General features: G+C 35.8%; 1 protein-coding gene across 1 annotated transcript in view; it reads right to left on the reverse strand.

The window, feature by feature from the left end:
• Positions 1 to 18,904, reverse strand: part of CPEB4 (cytoplasmic polyadenylation element binding protein 4) — a 60,718-nt gene that overhangs the window by 8,121 nt on the left and 33,693 nt on the right. Inside the window, exons 3-8 of the mRNA XM_040630613.1 lie at positions 15,381 to 15,431; positions 5,251 to 5,424; positions 1,902 to 2,090; positions 1,768 to 1,774; positions 1,546 to 1,678; positions 15 to 129 (exon numbers count right to left, since the gene is read on the reverse strand). Coding sequence (XP_040486547.1) covers positions 15 to 129; positions 1,546 to 1,678; positions 1,768 to 1,774; positions 1,902 to 2,090; positions 5,251 to 5,424; positions 15,381 to 15,431 — 669 coding nt within the window. The remainder of the gene's footprint in view (positions 1 to 14; positions 130 to 1,545; positions 1,679 to 1,767; positions 1,775 to 1,901; positions 2,091 to 5,250; positions 5,425 to 15,380; positions 15,432 to 18,904) is intronic.

An 18,904-nucleotide genomic window follows, 5' to 3' on the forward strand; every position in this document is an offset into this window, starting at 1 on the left:
TTGTTTCATCATACCAGCTCGTAATGGTCGAGGAACACCACCAACAAATATAGTTTTTCGTGGGTCAAGAGGCTGTGAACCATCCATCACAAAGTCACTGTCACTGAGATTCCAAGGCCGAATCTGTACCTAGGGAGCAGACAAACCAAAATGTTTCATTCTTAATGCAGACAATTTATGAGGAAATAAGTTTAAAATTATTGCAGAGTATTTTATTTTAAGAGCAACAATAATCCACATCATTATAAATCAATAAAACTGTAAAATAAGACTTACACACATAGCATAGCCCAACCCTTCATTTCATTTTTAAGAGTAAACCAAGTGATTTTTTTAAGTGAACCATTTTTAAGTGAACCAAAGTCAAAAGTTCAATTTTTATTGTCTTATAAGCTAAATCCCTAACATGTCTTTCAGCACTGGTAAGTTAATTAGCTGTTTTTCAAATTATTTGGGCTTCTATCCTACCCAATCCCCAATATCCACATAACAGTAAGTTAGCACAGTATTTGATGTTGATCAGAATATAGTGCTAAGTAAACGAGGATTATGTGCCCAATCCTACAAATGCAAACGACTCCTGATACTAACAAACCTGTTGCATTATTTCAAAAAGCATTTCAAAGTAAAAATGTTGATATCTGCAGTAAACTTATGATAAAACACTTCAATGTATCCGCTGCTTTAGTCAACCAAGAATCGTGTACCTTATTTTAATTGTTTGCATTTATTAATTGTTACAAATGCCCATACCAAAGGCTATGGATGGGTTCATAGTAGGATATTCCCAATATGCACATCAACAAAGTCCTAAGCCAGAGGTCCCAAATTCAAATACCTATGGGGACTGCAAGGGAACATAAACAAATCAAGTATAAAGAATCTATGCTATGGAAACTCTGGGAAAAGTGCTCCGGACTTAGACAATCCCAAGACGCCAAGAGGAGCTCCATTAATTATTGCTTGAGCTGAACCCACAGGCAGCTCCATTCTGAACAAACTAGATCTGGCTGAGTGATAATAAATTGTTGATTTGCCAGATTCGTCAAAACAGGCCAGTTGCTACCATTCCTAAAGACTAAATTTTATGATAAACTTTTTCAAAAAGAAAAAACAGTATGCCATATACATTTCTGTATATGCATAATTCATTTTACTTTGGGAGAATACCTTGTGCAAAAAGTTAAGGATAGTATTGGGTAAAATTTTGATCAAAGAGAGGAAGGAGACAGACAAATATCTATTTGTGATTTTTGAGTTCTATTATTCAGAGGAAATTCAGCTACTTTATCTTATCAAATGCATTATCAAGTTAAATCTTTTCATGGTAAAGACTTAACAATATTTTAATTGACCAAAAAATTCAATGTAAAAATAATGTGTATAAATAATATAGAATGTCAACATCAGGAGGTTGACAACAACAGCAGTTCATAAGTAGATTACAAACACGTCAATTAACAGATACATCAAGATGTCTGTGGGTTTTCAAACAAAGCAGAGATAAAGGGAAAAACAAGACGTTATTTTCATGTTAGCACTCACTGGCTTATCTTTGATAGTGGGACTTGACACACACAGGTAGAGTTTTCCATCTTCTTCAATACATGCATCAATCAGAGCCTGAACAGAGCTTTCATCTTGAAAGAGCAGGCTTATTTGTTCCCTAATTTTTTTTCTAATTTTTCAACAGAAAGGAAGTATAAGCTGAAACTAAGGAAGGGAAAAAGAGTAAAAAAAAAATTAAGAAAATTTGTATCTTCCTACCCGAAGTCTGATAGTATCAACATTAAGTTCAGTTTGATATCCTGGAACATCTTTTGAAGTAAAACTAAATTTGAACTGAAAGTATGTATTAGGTATAAATTTTAAAGATGCATTTGGGAAAATGGAAGTTTAACAATGGAAAATCTTACAGCAAAGGTAAACATTTATGAAAAGTCTAAACATTAAACAATAAAAGGATACACTGTACATGTATAGTGAATCTTGAGAATTACCTTTAGGAGGAAAATAGGATTTGCTCTCTGCTTTGTGAGGCCAATCCACAATCAAAGGGCCAAAGCGACGAAAACTAGCTGTGATCTCATCTAATGAACAACAAAGTAAAATTTTTAAAAAAGTAAATTTAAATATTTTTATAATCATTTTGGGAAAGTAGTTTAGAAACAAGTTTCACATCTACTATTTACAAGAACAATACAAAGAACTCCCGCATCCCCTTCACCTAGACTCCCCCAACTGTTACTATTTTACACATTTGCCTTCCCCTTCTTCCTTCTTCTTTGCCCTTCTTTCTATCTCCATGTATGCATGATTCAACCTATCTACCTACCTACCTATCATTTTTTTTCTAATGTGATGCTCTATAACCCAGAAATATAACCACTGGCACCTGCTCAAAGCAAGGTCACTTCCTCATATACTACCATGGAACCCTCCCAATCAGGAACTCAATATTCATACATTACTCCCCAATTCACAGACTCTACCCAAATTTCAAACTAACCCAATACTATCTCTTTTCCCCTTTCTGATCCAGAATCCTATCCAGGACACATGGTACACTTAGATGTCCCATCCCTAGCGTATCCATATTCTTCAGTTTTGGAACAGTGTCTCATTCTTTTCTATCTTTTACATCTTTGACAGTACTAAAAGTATACAGGCCAATTCATTCTGTAGGATGACTCCCAGCCTGTACCAGTTCCTCATGACCAGACTCATGAGTAGACTATAGGAAAATAAATTTCCAAAGAACTTCTGGAAAGAGTAGGTAAACATGTATAGATAAGACCTGGGAGGAGGGCAGGACAGAGGAAAAGAAGAGATGGGAGATGTGTTCAAACTCCAAGCTGGTAGAACTATTTTCCTTTCCTCCAGACTGTGAAACAGTACAGTTTGCTCTGCTCTGCTGCCCATTTCTGCAGTACCATTTAGCTCATGTAAGAGAGACTGGTAAACAGAGGAATAAAATTGCTATAACCTGGCAGTTGTACTGGTTCGTAAATGATTATTCCTGGGCAAAGTGAGCTAGCATAGTGGGAGTAGAATTATAACCTTCATCAGGAAAAGAAAGAGCCCCTAGCTTGTCTGATACGCAGGCAGGAGCCCTCCTACTCTCTTATAAGGAAGTGAAAAAGGAGCACAGCAACCAGGGCTCTCTTGCTAGAGAGCTACACTCCCAACCTTGCAGGGCTCTCATCTCCTGGGAGTGTGCACTTTCTCAGGTGCTCAGAGGTCCGGTTACATCTGTACTACCTCAAAGCCTGCAAGACAGCATTTCTGCTCTGTTGGTTTTGTGCATTTTCAGTATTCCTTGAGGCAGCCTCTAACCACACTGAGCTACTTGCCTAAATTGTCCAAGTTATTTCCAAGGTATTAATTCTGTTTTTGTTAGTGCTTCCAGTACAAAGCTCATTGGGTTCTGAATTATTTGGTACTATTTCCCCAGAAACCTTACCATCTCCTTTGCCAGACTAGTCATATTTACCTGTGCTCCTAAGGATTTTAGAAATTGCACATTTAAGATTGCTCAGTAATTTTCCAAAAAGATATAGATTATCTGGGCCAGAGAAGGAGTTTATTCCAGGCTAGGTCAGATAAAATTCAGTCTTCTTTCTCTTTTTGTATGTAAGCATATAATTCATTCATTAAACACCATGTGGACTAAAGACTTGACTTTCAAGGGTCAAAAAACCAAGAATCCACAGTACTAAGGAAAATGAGGATTCCAGGCAAAGAAAAGAGCAGGCCACACCCAGGAGCTTATTAGAGAGGCCAATATTGTGACCACACGGTCAGCCCAGGATGAACACTTTGGAAAGCTAGGTCCTCTGAGAACAGGATGAAGACTGATTCAGTCTAGCCTGAAATCCCAACACAGACTCCACCCGAGATAATTTTTCATAGATTAAACAAAACAAAAAAAAAAACTGTGTTTATTTCAATCTTTGGCTTTTTGAAAACTTTTTTGGTCTCAACCTTCCAAAAGTTTGACCATCTTAAGGAAAATGAAGTGACTCAATACATTTAATCTCAGTCTAAATTGGAAGTTATTAAACCTTATTATTAGACCTTATAGATTTTTAGAGAAAACTATTCTATTCTCCATAACATTAATTGGTTTATTGCCATTTCCATTTAGGAAACCAAGACAAAAGAGGTTAAGAAAACAACCACCATGACGACCACCACTAAGGATATATGGTTGCTCTATGGTCTGCTACTTGAATTTTATTCTGAACTTGAACCAGGGTCACTTAGACCCATAGATGAAGAAAATATTACTGAACACTAATCCTCTAAACCTTTGGCTGGCTCCTAATGCAGGTCTCAGCTCAAATATCACTTCCTAAAAGAGGATTTCCTTGGGGCGCCTGGGTGGCTCAGTCAGGCGTCCAAATCTTGATATCAGCTCAGGTCTTGATCTCAGGGTTATGAGTTCAAGCCCCACATTGGGCTCCACACTTGGCATGGAGCCTACTTAAAAATAAAAAGAAAGAAAGAAAGAAAAAAGGAAAAGAAAAAGAAAAAAATGAGGCTTTCCTTAACCACCTAATCTAAGAAGATATCCTGTTATATCACAAAATAGTGCAATATCATGCTATTTTCTTTTCAATACTTACTCTCGGATATTTTTCTTGCATGATTACACACTTTGTATCTGTCTTCCCCTACTAGAATTGAAATTCTATGCACACAAAGACTTTCTACCTTGGTTATACTGTAAACAAGTCTAAGACCAGTGCGTGACTTTTAAAAAGCCTGTAAATATTTGTTAAGTGAAAAAATATTCAGAAAATGATAAAACTCTTGAGATTTTCTTTCTTGTGGTACAACTTTAGGGTTTATTTTTCAAAAGTTCATCCTTAATCTAAGATTTCAAATTTTCAATTAACTACATTTCTGGAGCCAGTAGGAAAACATACTGAATCTGGCCAAGGCAGCACACAGACAAAAACTCAGTAAGCACTATGTTTGCCCACAAGAGACCCCTTGAGACGGTTTCCCAATGACAGTTACTCTTTTCATTTAGTCCAATCACTTGCTTCAGCTGGCTCCCAAAGTCCTGTGCCCCTTCCTCTGTAAACTAATCTTATATGCCATGATAGAAAGAGGACAAGAGACCAATGCAATCAAAACTGAATACTTGGAGGCAGATAAGATTGTTATTTTAATAACAGCAACCACTATGTATGAGTTACCTACTATGTGCACTGTGCAATTAATGGTTCTTTGTAAATATACCTTCATCGATGTCAGGAGGTAATCCGCCCACAAACACCTTGCGAGAATATCGTTCCACTCTTTCTCCATTCTGGTGAGTGAAGCAGTGAGGTGAACCCAGGCCACTATGAAGAGGTTGATCCCCACGGCCATCATCCAAGAATCCATCTTCCATTGGAAACAGTGAAGACTGACCTGGAATAGAAAGCAGGAAAAAAAGCTAAGAGCAAAGGTTCCTTGCCAATGCTGACCTTACACAAGAAACAAGGAAAACGGCAGATTTAATAAAACGGCTTTTATTTTTCTCACTGAATAACAAATCACTTAGATATGCTCTTGAATTCCCATCACTTTAAAGTCTCACTGGAGTCAGAGAGAAAGTACATGGTTAAATAGAAGGCTGCTCAACTATCCCTCTGGGATCCAGAAATGTCAGTGAGGTGAAATGGAAGTACAGAAGGAGGGAGCACTCTTTTGAAAGCAGTTGGCAGTAGACTGCATTGCCTGAGCAGGGCCCCATGGCCACAGGCAGCCTAGACATGTACACTAAGTATTAAATTTGACTATCAAGATGCTAGATCACTTAAATTTTTTTTAAAACACCAAATAATACAGCCTACACAATTTCCTCTAAGACTGTCCTTAAAATGAACAAGTCGATTTTTAAAGTGAGCACTCATCGTGGTTTACCTTAATGGGATATAACCAAAACCCATTTAACGCTCTTATCCAACCTCACTGTCTAGTCTTATAGAATTTAAGATTTTTAGGCAAGCTAAAGATATATTTTCTTTTAGCTGACTAATTACCAGCTGCCACTGGTACTATCTAATTCTAAAAACTAGTCATTAAGTTTGCTGTTTGAAAATCCTATCATACAGGATATATAAGCAAAAAAGACCAGAGATGTCAATGTGGTTAATATTATTCCCGTGTTTACCTGACAACAAAATATGAACTTTGGAAATCACAAGCAAAACACAGAGCTACAAATAACTAGAATCTCTCAAGCACTGTTTTGTCACTTTTCAGGCTGCCAATTTACTCTCGGTACTAGAGAAGAGGTTTGTTAATGGATCCTATAGAAGTGTAGCTTCAGTGCTCTTCCTTTACTGAAACATTCCATGTCCTTTGTTGCCACACTTGTCTTCCTTTCAACTTTCCTAACTAAACGCAAGTAATAACAGTATATTTTTGTTATGAATTTACCCTACAAAACTACAGCTCAAGAGTTATAGAATGAAGATAAAAATGACTATAAAATTGGAGGTAATTATTTCCTAAATAATGTTTAGAAGTCCCTTATATTTCAAAGTTGAGCTATTTGACTATCTAATTTACTTGCTTTTAAAAAGGCAAAGCTATCACAGGAGGCAAAAATAAGGTTCATTCAGGCACCTCTAGGAAATGATTCTTTAAAATTCTCTAAAATTTCTAGAGCTTTTTCCCCCAATGTTTGAAATTTATAGGAATAGTCATTTATTTAGCTAATCTCATTTTAAACCAAATGTATCATGTTGACTTAGCAAAAAAAGTAGACATAAGGTTTTCAAGTATAATTGAGCTTCCAATATAATCAAGTACTTTGAGACTAGTCACACGTTATATTTTCCTTTTCAAAGATCTTTAATTTTTCTTCTCTCAAGAAATTCCTTTCAGAAAAGAAAAAGGAGAAATAAATCTTCAGATATAAATAAGTTGAGTATAATTCAGGGACATTATTAATTCAAATCCAAATCCTACCATTCTGACTCCTTCAAATTAGAAAGTCTATAATCTTAACCATGACATATAAAGTATGTATGGATCAAAGCTACGTTGCATTTCCCCCTCCCCTCCTTTCCCACAAGGGTAAGAAATTGAGCAAACTCGGGTCCTCTCCAAATACAACTGGTACATTCAAAAGTTAGAAACAATAATGTTACCTCTCCTTCGCCCATATGTCCTTGCTGCATGTCAAATGAGAAAAAAAAAAAAAAACAACCTTTCAAACATTGTCAAAAGAATCAACTGTGATTTCATCTACCAGATTTTGAAACTGAAAAAAAATTGGCTATGTTCCTCATTTTCTAGTAAATGTCTCAAAAACAAGGAATTTGGATGGTGAGAGGTCAATTTAATGCACGCTTTTTTTTTTTTTAAGTTCTTCAAGGACACTGTAAAGCCGTATTGACTTTTACTTGTTAAGAGAAGTAGTTGGCTGTAACTGTCACCCAGGATCCAGACTAGTATGACACTAAGGTAATATGTAACATGAGCTAAACCAATTCCTACCATACTGATCTTAAATGCTCCCAGAATTCCCTGCTAACTAGCAATTCAGTAAATATTGCAATATTTAGTAAATATTTCAATATTTAATTCATGACTTTTTCACCACTACAGGATAAACAGCAATTTTATACCATGACTTTATGATTAATCCCTAATAAAGAAAATCATAACAAATGAAATCTTTAGGCAATTTATAAATTTCCTTTTAGGCAAAGGAAGTTTCTTGTCCCTTGTCAAATTTTCCACCATGTCCCAAATGCTGAAAAGTAAAAGGTTTGGCATTTTATTGCCAAGTAGGTTACAGCTGAGAAGAGAAGTATATAATATATTTATATGTATTTCCCTGAATACTTGGGAAATGGCAGTACAAACTTCCAATCAAGAAACTTTTGAGAAAATGTCTTCCTGAAACAAACTGGCACTTACAAGCCCAGCTTGTCCAATTACCTCAATCCTATTCAACAAACATTGCTGAAATGCCTGATCTTGCTAGGGACTATGGAGAAACAGCACAGGTCCTTGACTACACGGAACTAGCAACCTTAAATGCCAGACAGCCACATAAGCAAATAATGACAATGCAGCATGCCTACTGCTACTGAAGTTACGTGTTAGGGGCAACAAGAACAGAGGAGGAGAAGCAACTGGCTCTCATTAAAGAATCAGAGAGGGGGGTGTGGCATTTGAGGAGGAGATAGGACGGCATTTGAGACCTTAAGGATGACTGGATTAAGAAGCTGTGGTCCATATATACAATGGAATATTACTCAGCCATCGGAAGGAACTATCACACAACATTTGCAGCAACATGGACGGGACTGGAGGAGATTATGCTAAGTGAAATAAGTCAAGCAGAGAAAGACAATTATCATATGGTTTCACTCATTTATGGAAAATAGGAAGATCAGTAGAAGGAAGGGAAGAATGAAGGGGGGGTAAACAGAAGGGGGAATGACCCATGAGAGACTGTGGACTCTGAGAAACAAACTGAGGGCTTCAGAGGGGAGGAGGGTGGGGGATTGGGATAGGCCGGTGATGGGTATTAAGGAGGGCACATATTGCATGGTGCACTGGGTGTTATACGCAAATAATGAATTATCGAACTTTACATCAAAAACCAGGGATGTACTGTATGGTGACTAACATAACAAAATAAAAATTATTATTAAAAAAAAGGAAAAAACAGAGAAAAAGCATCGCAGGCCTGGCAATGCAGCAAAGAAGGGTGTTGTAATGTTCAGGGAAAGATGCCTAGAACAGAAGCATATGGACCTAGTGAGGGTTTGGCTAGAGAGGAGTGTTCAAACAGGAAGCTGGGACAGATTGCGGAGTTAGAAAGTGTAGCACCTTTAAGAAGTCATTATACAGACTGGTCAGGGTTTTAATTCTTAGCCCGCTAGAGAAATGCTCAATATGTATACGTCAGTTATAACTGAGTTATAACTTAGAAGTACCATGTGCGTATTTTCCAAAATAATCTCATACTAAAATATATTTTCTCCCATTACTAGATACATTGAATTTCATCAAAGTACTTGAACAAATGGATTAAAACCACATAAAATTTCCCTCAGCTAGGATTTCACTTTGCTAGAGGTCTTAAATTTGGGGTGGGGGGGGGTATTTTCTCAGTCAACCTGACACAGGCTAAAGAAACAAAAGATATCGTAAAAAACAGATGCTTAAGAACATTCTATTCCTATGACTGCTTCAATGATAAGGGAGTTTGGGAAAATGAATGATTTGAAAATCTTGGTTCTGTCAATTAAAAAGTTGATTGATGCTGCTTAGATTTCCAAGAAAACAAACATTTGAAAAGAACAGACTTTTAAAAGCTACAAAATTAACATAAAGCTCTCACAGCTTCCATTTATCAAAAATAAATATAGTTTCAGGAATAGTAAGTGCTACAGATTAAAGGCAAAAATCAAATAAATCTCAAAATCTTTAAATGCGTACTTTCAAACTTTGATCTTGTACCACAAAATTAAGCTGGTTAATATAAAAGAATTCATGGTTAAATTCTGAAAACTACCTAGAAATGTGTTCCCACATTAAAAGAAAATAAGTTACAGGTGTAAAATGCTTACAACCATAAAGGCTGCCAAATCAGAAAGGGAAATTAATATAAATTAGCACCAAAAAAATAAAAACAATGATACTCTGGAACACACAAAATGAGAGTGTTTAATTTTTAAAAATTCTACTTATTATAATGCTGTTAATAACTATACATTATTTTTAATGTAGATTTTGACATGACATGTATACAGAAAAGTACACAGAGCGTAAGTACAGAATTCAATGAATTTCTGATAACATGAACATACCTATGTAACCAGAACCCAGACAGTAACAAAATGGTAAATGGTGCCCCTTTATCCTACACGTGAAAGATATACTAAGCACCTTTTTCCCAACTATTTCAGATTATACTTGGCTTAAGATTATTATGATGCCACACTTGTAACACAAATCTTTACCACTTTACTGAAGAAAGTAATCCTTTCCTACATAAGAAGACCTAATCATCTTTGTAAAGAAGATGAGGGATAAGATATTACTAGATTTTAGTAGGCAATGAAAGACTGATCATACTCAAGCTACTCCGGCCCACCTCAGGCCCTCCATCTACCTCTCATCGCGCTCAAATTGAGAAAGCAGATAGCAATTCTATTTGGAAAAAACAAGGGGAGAGGGCCCAGATTAAAAGATGTTATCAAATAACTGATTTTTTCCAGTAGGACTAAAAAAAAAAAAAGTATGTAGGGGAATTAGTCAAATTATACTTAAAAAGATATACGTCAAAAGCTGGAGGCTGAAAGAAATTTATCTGTTAACAGAAGAATAAAGATGATAAGAACCAAAAAGCAGACAATCATCATAAAGACCAGGGCATACAATCCAACAAAGATGCAAAGAATTATTTTAAATGATCTTACAAATCAATCCCTAATGTAATGGACTGACTCACTGTCACAAAATTATTTTAAATATATGCCTAGTGGTTAGAATTTCATATGTCACATTGGCTTGTGTTTATGCTAACTTGTTGGTACAATATTCAAAGAATGTTGATAAGATACAATAAAGATGAGACAAAGATATTCTTTGTAAAGAGCTTAGAAAAGGGCAGAGAATGGGACTCTAGTTTCTCTACATCCCTAATCCTCAGTTTTTTACAAAAATGGAGAGCCGATGAGAGAATAACAAAAGATACCCTATGTATACATGATGACCACACAGTCAGATGTTCAGTAAGTAGTAATTTTTTCCTTTCCGCAAAAGTAAACTCCTGTGTCTATATTCTGAGGTTGGTCTTCAATAACTACTCTCAGCTTTTCATTACTATTCTAAGACTAACAATTGCAGAGCACTTTAGAATTTACAATATGTTTTCATATTTTCTTTTTCATAAAGGCATCTTTCAACATCCTCCTCATTGTAGTAACTAGAACCACATTATATACATTTTCAGTAAGTGACTATAATCTACATTTCTCATGGGTACATTATACACTCCCCCCTTTCATAGATTTCTGTGTACCACCCCCCCCCAACCCTTAAGCAAACAATCTTCCTCCTTTCATTCCAAAGAACTATAATTAAGAGTTGTTCTATGCTAACCTTCTTTTAAAGCATCTCTTAACTAATCTCCTCCTCTGGGACAAGCAAATATTTTAGTGGATGTTTCCAAGTGAAAGACATCCACAGAAAAAAGGAAATACATACATGATTCTGTTAAAACCTAATATGTTTTGCTGTTATTCCATAACTTTCCCTGCCAGAAGTTTCATTTTTGAAGCAGTTAATCCTATGGGCTAACGCAATGGAATGGAAGGTTGGGGAAAAAAGCACTATGCATGAGCACTTTTATACAGAGGTGGTTGCAACTGCATGTTAGTTTTCTAAGGCAAAGTAAGTTTTCAAGATGGGTAAAGGGAAAATTAACCTTTCAATCTGATGTCTATCTCAAAGCTACACCAAGACATACCAAAGGAATCTGAGGTAAGTCTGGCCCAGGCTTAGCACTCCTTCCTGACTTGGCTGAGAAACTGAATCAGTTTCAGGCTTGCTTTTCATAATCATAAAATGGATGTTCTAACTATATTCCTATTACATAAAATTTACTAGGAAAAGGTATCTGTTCTGGGATGAATTGTTTTCCCTCCTCAAAATTCATATGCTAAAGTCCTAACCTCCAGAACCTCACAGTAGGACTGTATTTGGCAACAGGGTCTTTGAAAAGGTAATTAAGGTCAAATGAGGTCATTGAGGTAGGCCCTAATCCAATATGGCTGATGTCTTTAAAAGAAGAGATTAGGACATCATTCGTGCACAGAGGGAAAATCATGTGAACACAGGGAGAAGACAGCCATCTACAAACCAAGGAGAGAGGCCTCAGAAGAAATCAACCTTGCTGGCACTTTGATCTTAAACTTCTAACCTCCAGGACCAGAAGCTGAAATTTCTGTTCAAGCCATGAGTCTGTGGTACTTGTTAAGGCAGCTCTAGCAAACTAATACAGCATCCAGAAAGGAGCTATGAAGTTTGGGTTTTTTATATACTTAAAATCCAAGGATTTCCCTCAAGAATGGCCTCTAAAAAAATCTCTACAACTAATAACAGCAATGAACTGAATAATTTCCCCAGAATGTGCACCACAACATTCGTAACACAGTTATCAATTATAATTTGTTGAATTACACTGGCAGTGTCTTTCGAAAGTCATGAGTGGTATATGAAGGTCACTGCATTGCACAAAAACTGATGACTGCGCGTGGCCAAGGGGAAAAGTAATCTGATCCACTCCATGAGTAAGCCCTTCTTATCTTTGCACGCGCAAATCCCAACACTACTCCAGTATAAACTGCTGAAGCTGGTAGACTACTCTGAATTCTTCTTTCTTTTTATTTATTCAGGATTTAAACCCCACTTCTTTTCCAAAAAGCTTTGAGATTGCTCGAAATTTTCAAAACAAGTTATACGATGAAAATCATAGTCGAAATTCAGATGTTCATCTGGAGAAAGTAAACAGTTCTCACATATTTTTATCTAAACAAAAAAGAAATAGCTTTCAGCTAAACAGCAGCTTGGAAGAAAAAGCTCTGAAACTTACAGTAGAGACAAAGTAAAGTAGCTATATAAATAATCACCTTTCTAAAGGTTTTTAAGCCTGAATAGATTATTTATGGTGGACACGGAAGAACAGCTCCTTATAGAGTTCCTTAAAGTTTTAAAACTGAATAATGAACGTAAAGCAACACAATGTACTAGGCTTTTATTTTCAGTTTTAAGAAAACACTGCGTGGATATGAGATACGAAGGGACCGCATTTAAAAATGAATATAGTAATTTTTATGTTATCTATTTTAATAATCAGCCAAAGACAGCATGTTCAATTATAGATGATTTTTACACTCATCTTAATTCCGTTTTGTTTTTTCCTCATAAATTTTTACCACTAATATTCCTAACCAAAACATATGTGTGTATATTAGCACTAATATTCCTAGCCACAAATATTCCTAACCATTCTAATTATTTTATCTATGTAGCAGCTCTACTCTAAGTGATGTACGTGCATTTCATCTTCATCACAATTCTTTGAAATGGGTAGTATTTGTGAGTCCAAAGTTTACCTTCATTAAACACAAACAGTGCTTTACACTAGATTTATAAGATGGGTATCCCCAAAACATGAACTAAATTGCCAGCAAAGTTACTAAAATATTAATACACAAATGAGATTAATTTATCTATAGAAGCAGTCCACCATAGAAGAGGTTTCGTAAATTTGACTGAAGAGAATGGGCAATGCCTACACCCACACCAACATGACTAAAAATTGCCTCAACATCCCTCCACCCCCACCTTGCTTTAATTTCATGATTTTAAAGTAACCTGCTATAATCTGGACTTTGCTATTGGAGAAAGAATGATTCTGTCAGTCACCACCAGCATCTGGTCTACCTAGTTTTATTCCTAATTAAAATTGTATGAATTGGCATCTGGTCCTAGTTGGTTGGTTATTAAGAACTAACACTTGATCAAATCTGGTAAAATCAAGTTCTAGGATCCTCTGAGATGAACACTGGATCTGAGACCATGGCAGTCATAACCCATCTGGGATTATGCTTAAGGAACCAGCAAGTTCTCCCTCTTTGACAACTCTTTGTTCTTTACCGTGTATTTCCATGTACGTGACAGCAAAAACCATCCAGTTCTTTCTAGAGTCTATGGACTAGTAAAATCTCGAAACATAATTATTTGGGGGAAAAATTACCTTTATTTTTCTTTGCCAAGTAAGGGTCACAGAAAATAATCCAATCATAAAAGAAAGGATATTAATGGCAAGAGCAGAGAATGCAATCTCACAATAATAGACTCTTAAAAAAAATGAACTGAATTAGCTTTAAGGAAAACTCATTAGAAAGTCTCACCTCAACAAAGATGGACTCCAGGGGCAACTGATCTAATTTAGCAACTGCGTGAGGAAACTGAGACAAAGAAGAGTGACCACTTTGCCTAAGAGCGCACATCAGCATCTCAAGTCTTGGGTTCATTACCATTTCCAGCACACAGACTCGGGAACTTGTTCCACAGGAAAAGCTAAAATCCTGCTATAATGGCAACCTTTATATTATTTCCCCTTATCTTGATGCCATTATCACCACTGGGTTTGGTTTTCGGTCTACACACATTATCCTGAAATATTATATTTTGGCATTATTTCTGGTAGCTGTAGCATGAAAAAACCAAAGTCTGATGAATAAGTGAGGCTTTTATAAACTATATAGTCTTCAGAGGATCTGATGCACCCATGGCAACTCTCATAAATCAAATTTCCTTTTAACTTTTCCTGGCTCAACAATCCTATGTTCTACAGAACACTGATGTCAAATACTAACCAAAAGTAGATCCAGTCATAAAAATAATTTTTAATCCTCCATTACAATATACCATCGACAAGGAGTACAAGATTTGTTTTTCTGTTTTGATTTTTGGGGTGTTTTGTTTTGTTTTGTTTTCGGAATCATGAGAATATAGCTGTTTAGCCAAGAACACTTCTTAGAGGTGGTGGGACTTACAATGAGCTTTGACAGATGGAAGGCATTGTGAACACACAAATTAAAAATCCATATTCAATAGTGATGAGTAGAAGAGAAGTAAATAGACTTCTGTATTTTACCCAATTAAACTATAGTAGTACAAAACAGATACTTTTTGATTCTTTAATTCCTTCTATGAGGAAATGCCCCTTCCTTGTGAAATTTAGTCTTCTGCAGCATACGCACATAAAAGAGAACTCAACAGCACATTGGTAATATTTAGAACCAGAAAGGAGAATTTACCAAAGGCACCGCAAAAGCCAATAAAACTTCATTTTTCTTGTTCTCATTAGACAGCAAATAGTGAATGACCTTGTCCTTTACAATGTCAAGCCCTGTGGTCTCAGACTGCTTTTTCTGGTTTCAGATCTCTGATTACCCTCCCTTTCTCCTGGAACATTTTTCTAACTACATGGAAATGGTTTTCATGTTGACATTTCAAAGGTCACTCTACAGAATCTAATGGTAGATTAAACCATTCTTCATGTATCATTATGGGATTCTAATTTATTCTGTCATCAATTTCAAGACAGAGACTAAGTTATAAGTTAGTTCTCAAAGTTCAAAGAAGTTACTGCTGCAATTTGGAGGAAAAATAATGATTCATTATACAGCCAATAAATTAATAGCAACTTGCAATTATCATTACAGAATAAACTAATGTCATTTTTCCACTTGTCAAAGCATACCTACTATATTTTCTCATCTAGGACTAACTTGTTTCAGTTCTGGGAACTTCACTAGGGTAAATCAATTATCACTTACCATTAATAAGCAGAGAGCTATCGGATCCTGGATATGAATAGTTTAGACGACCTGAAGGTAAAAGAAGGCCGTTACTAAATTTATTTTTTCATAGATGGTTTAAATGTATTCAGTAACAAAGCTGAATTAATAGCTTTAATAGGTAAGGTATTTTTAAAAAGCTTTATTACGGGATAAGACTTTGCTGTGCTAATGAACACAATGTGTCAGAGGACATAGCAATCAGCATGTTCACAAACATCCACAAAGGGCAAATTTGAAAGTGGGAAAATAAAATATCCCTCATATTTAACTATTTGGTCTCTAATTTCCCAATTCTCATACAAAGTAACTTTCTTTATAACATTATATTCTAATAGAAACTCATAATAATAGTTTTTTTGTCCCATAAATGTGAAAATGTTTTCATGTGTGTAATTTTTGTTTTTTAAAAGTACATAATTAGCAGGAAGATTTCTCTATATAATTCATAACAAAAGTGCCAGGCTTATGCCTACATGTACAGACACACTAATGGGTTTAAATTCTCACTTTGGAGGACAAGTATAGAAAGTAAAGAAAAACACATCACTGTACTTACATGCGACAGAAAATATCAAACCACATAGCACAATGCCCAGAGCACAGCACGTACTCAAAAAATGCTGGGTTAGTTTCCTTCTAATTTTGAAGTGGTTCAAAATCTAGTTTTGAACCTGAAATGGACACCCAAGATGTCCCATTAAAAGAATTTGTGACGGTATTAAATTTTTGGAGGATGCAACATCTTTCCAAATTGGTAGCCACAAATAAAGAGGGGAAACAGCACTGGGATTTCTCGCTTTATCAGGAATTACATTTCTGTTTTGGAAGAGTTTCTACACACTGAGCTGAGGTATCCAGACCATATACTATATCCTCCTTCTGAGTACCATACCATATGCCTAGTTCTATGCTGTGAGTTATAAAAATCATTAGGGCAACATTTTTAAGTCTCCATATTCTACATCTACACCCACCTTCATAAAAATGATGGAAACCCCTCTACAAGTCTTGCTCATCTAGAGAATGAATAGGAGAATGTGACTGTTAATTTACTACCACAATCAGCACTCTGTAAATTGGGTAGTGTGAGAATTTAAAATTGATTCGTAATTACAGGCATTCCATTAGGAAACAGCAGCCTAAACTCTAATCCCACAGAAACACAGCAGACTCAAAGCTGTGGAAAAAGTGGGGAAGCAGAGGTTCTCCCATGCCTTAAGGCTGAGGCAAGCCTTCCAAAATGTCAGGAAGGCTCTATCTAGTTCCACTGAACACTATGGGAACCAGAGCTAATATGTGGTCCTACCAATCCACCAGCCATATATTTACAATTCTTTAGAAAGGAATGTTAGGCCTCAACTCTCCTTCAACTTTCCAAAATTCTGCTTCTTTGAAATAGTCTCTAAAGAAATGAACCCACACCATCAAAAAAGAAAACCGTTTTCTATTGCTAATAGCTTTAATTAACCCATATCCAAAGCTTGGGGGTCTAATATGAAACAAAATCTGAACTTAACAATTTTCCTACAATTTAAAACCAAATACAAGGGTTATTAAGTCGTTAATTAGTTCACTTCAATTTCAGCTTGTTCCTACTTAGAGTGAAGGTAGGGATGGAGATGGGGAAGGAGATGGCAAAAATTAATTTTGATATTTCAATTTCTTCCCAAAAACTGGCTCAATTACTTAAGGCTAATATACAGAGCCAAGTATCCAAATCTAGTGAATTCCATCTGAACTGTTTTCAACTATAAACCTGGATCGTATGACCTGTCACAAGCACATTTTATTTTTTAAAAAGCACAGACTGGAACTACTCGAAAAAGAACATGACCTTAACTGTTACAAAAGTCAGGAGGGGGTGAGTAGTGTTTCCGAATCAGTTAACTCAAAGTAGCAGCTGATTTTCTGGAATGGAACACATGCATAATTTTATAGCTGTAAAAACCCTCTAGTAAATAAACTAACAGAAGTATCACACATACCATTTTTATTTACCATAAAACATTTTTTTAAGTTGATGTAGGTCAATACACAAACAAAAGTATTTAACTATATTAAACAAAGTTTAAGAGGACACTTTTTATTTCAAAGAAGATATTCTAATTTTTTTAATGCTAACATTTCAACTGAAACCAGAACTGTTCCATATGAACTAAATGCTTCTCATCTGATGCCAAGAAGGGATAATCAACAATGAGAATCCAAAAGACAAATTACCAAACTGGCTCGCCCAGTTTAAACAAATCAAGTTCCACCTTATCAAAAACTCACCTTTCGGGTACCTCTTTTAAGGAGAGAGAGATAAGAAGACTATTTCAACTTGACAGGCACAAAAATGTCCCTTAACTCAGTTCTCAGAGTTCGCCTCAATGCACAGCTCCTGAAGAGATCCACCCTCTACCGCCAAGGCAGGTGACCTTTGATACTTTTTCTGCACTTCAGATTTCTGAATGCAGTAATTCTACCCCTCAGCCAAGACAATAGAGCACTAAAGAATCATTGGCAAAGTTCATAGTTTAACTCTGAAAGTGATACTTGTTTTTAATTTTCTAACCTGGTCTTGTGATATGAGTCCTGTCAGGCTGGAATCAATTTTGGCCTCTGAGTAACAAATAAATACACCTGTGACATTTTGTTAACTGATCAGTAATGCTTTCTATTTCAGTTTTAAAAATATAAGCAATGACATTTTTTTTTAAAAAAACTCTTTTTTAACTTCATAATGCTTTACCTGCCTGTCCCATCCCGCTGTAAATTTTTCCTACGATTAAAATATCTAGAGTCATCCATTCACGACATCTATTACGGATAACCCATATCACTTCCTTTCTGGAAATCTGTAAACTCTCATTATAACCACCGTGGGACTTGCAAGTCTTCCTTTCATTCTCCTTGTACACCTTTTCATTCTCCTTGTACACCCTTCATTTCTGCTCTAAGATCCTCTCTGTTCTATAGATGCCAATTTACACAGGCATTTCTGCATTTTCTATCCCACAGCTAGATCACTGACAGTCCCCTCTCTTGTCTGAGACAGTGCCCTCTTCCTTTGTTCTCAGTGGAGGTTCTCTTTTTTTTTTCCCCCTTCAGATTCACCTCTTTCAGGGCAACTTTCCCAAAAAGGCAACCCCCTTTTTAGATTAATTCACCAACTTTTCTTTCTAGCTATGTTGCAAAAGTCAACCTTCTTAGGTAATCATTTTAGCTACTAACTTTTTTCTCTCTTAACCATAATAGCCCCCTTTAAGAATAAGAGCTTTTTTTTTTACCTAGGTACCTTGAGTTTCCTGTTTGAGTACCAGGTAAGCATTCAATGAGTTCATTCCACTGAACTTAAAACACCAGCATTTCACAAATGAATAAAGAGAAATAAAATAAAAATAAACAAGCTATCTGAAGCTGAATATAATCCAGTGTTTGTGGGTTTTGTTTGTTTTTGATAACTCATCTAACTATAAATATAACCCAGGTTTTAGCACATCTAGAATTGAATTTCT

The sequence above is a fragment of the Ursus maritimus genome, unplaced genomic scaffold, assembly GCF_017311325.1.
Source record: "Ursus maritimus isolate PB19 unplaced genomic scaffold, ASM1731132v1 scaffold_15, whole genome shotgun sequence".
Lineage (NCBI taxonomy): Eukaryota > Metazoa > Chordata > Mammalia > Carnivora > Ursidae > Ursus > Ursus maritimus.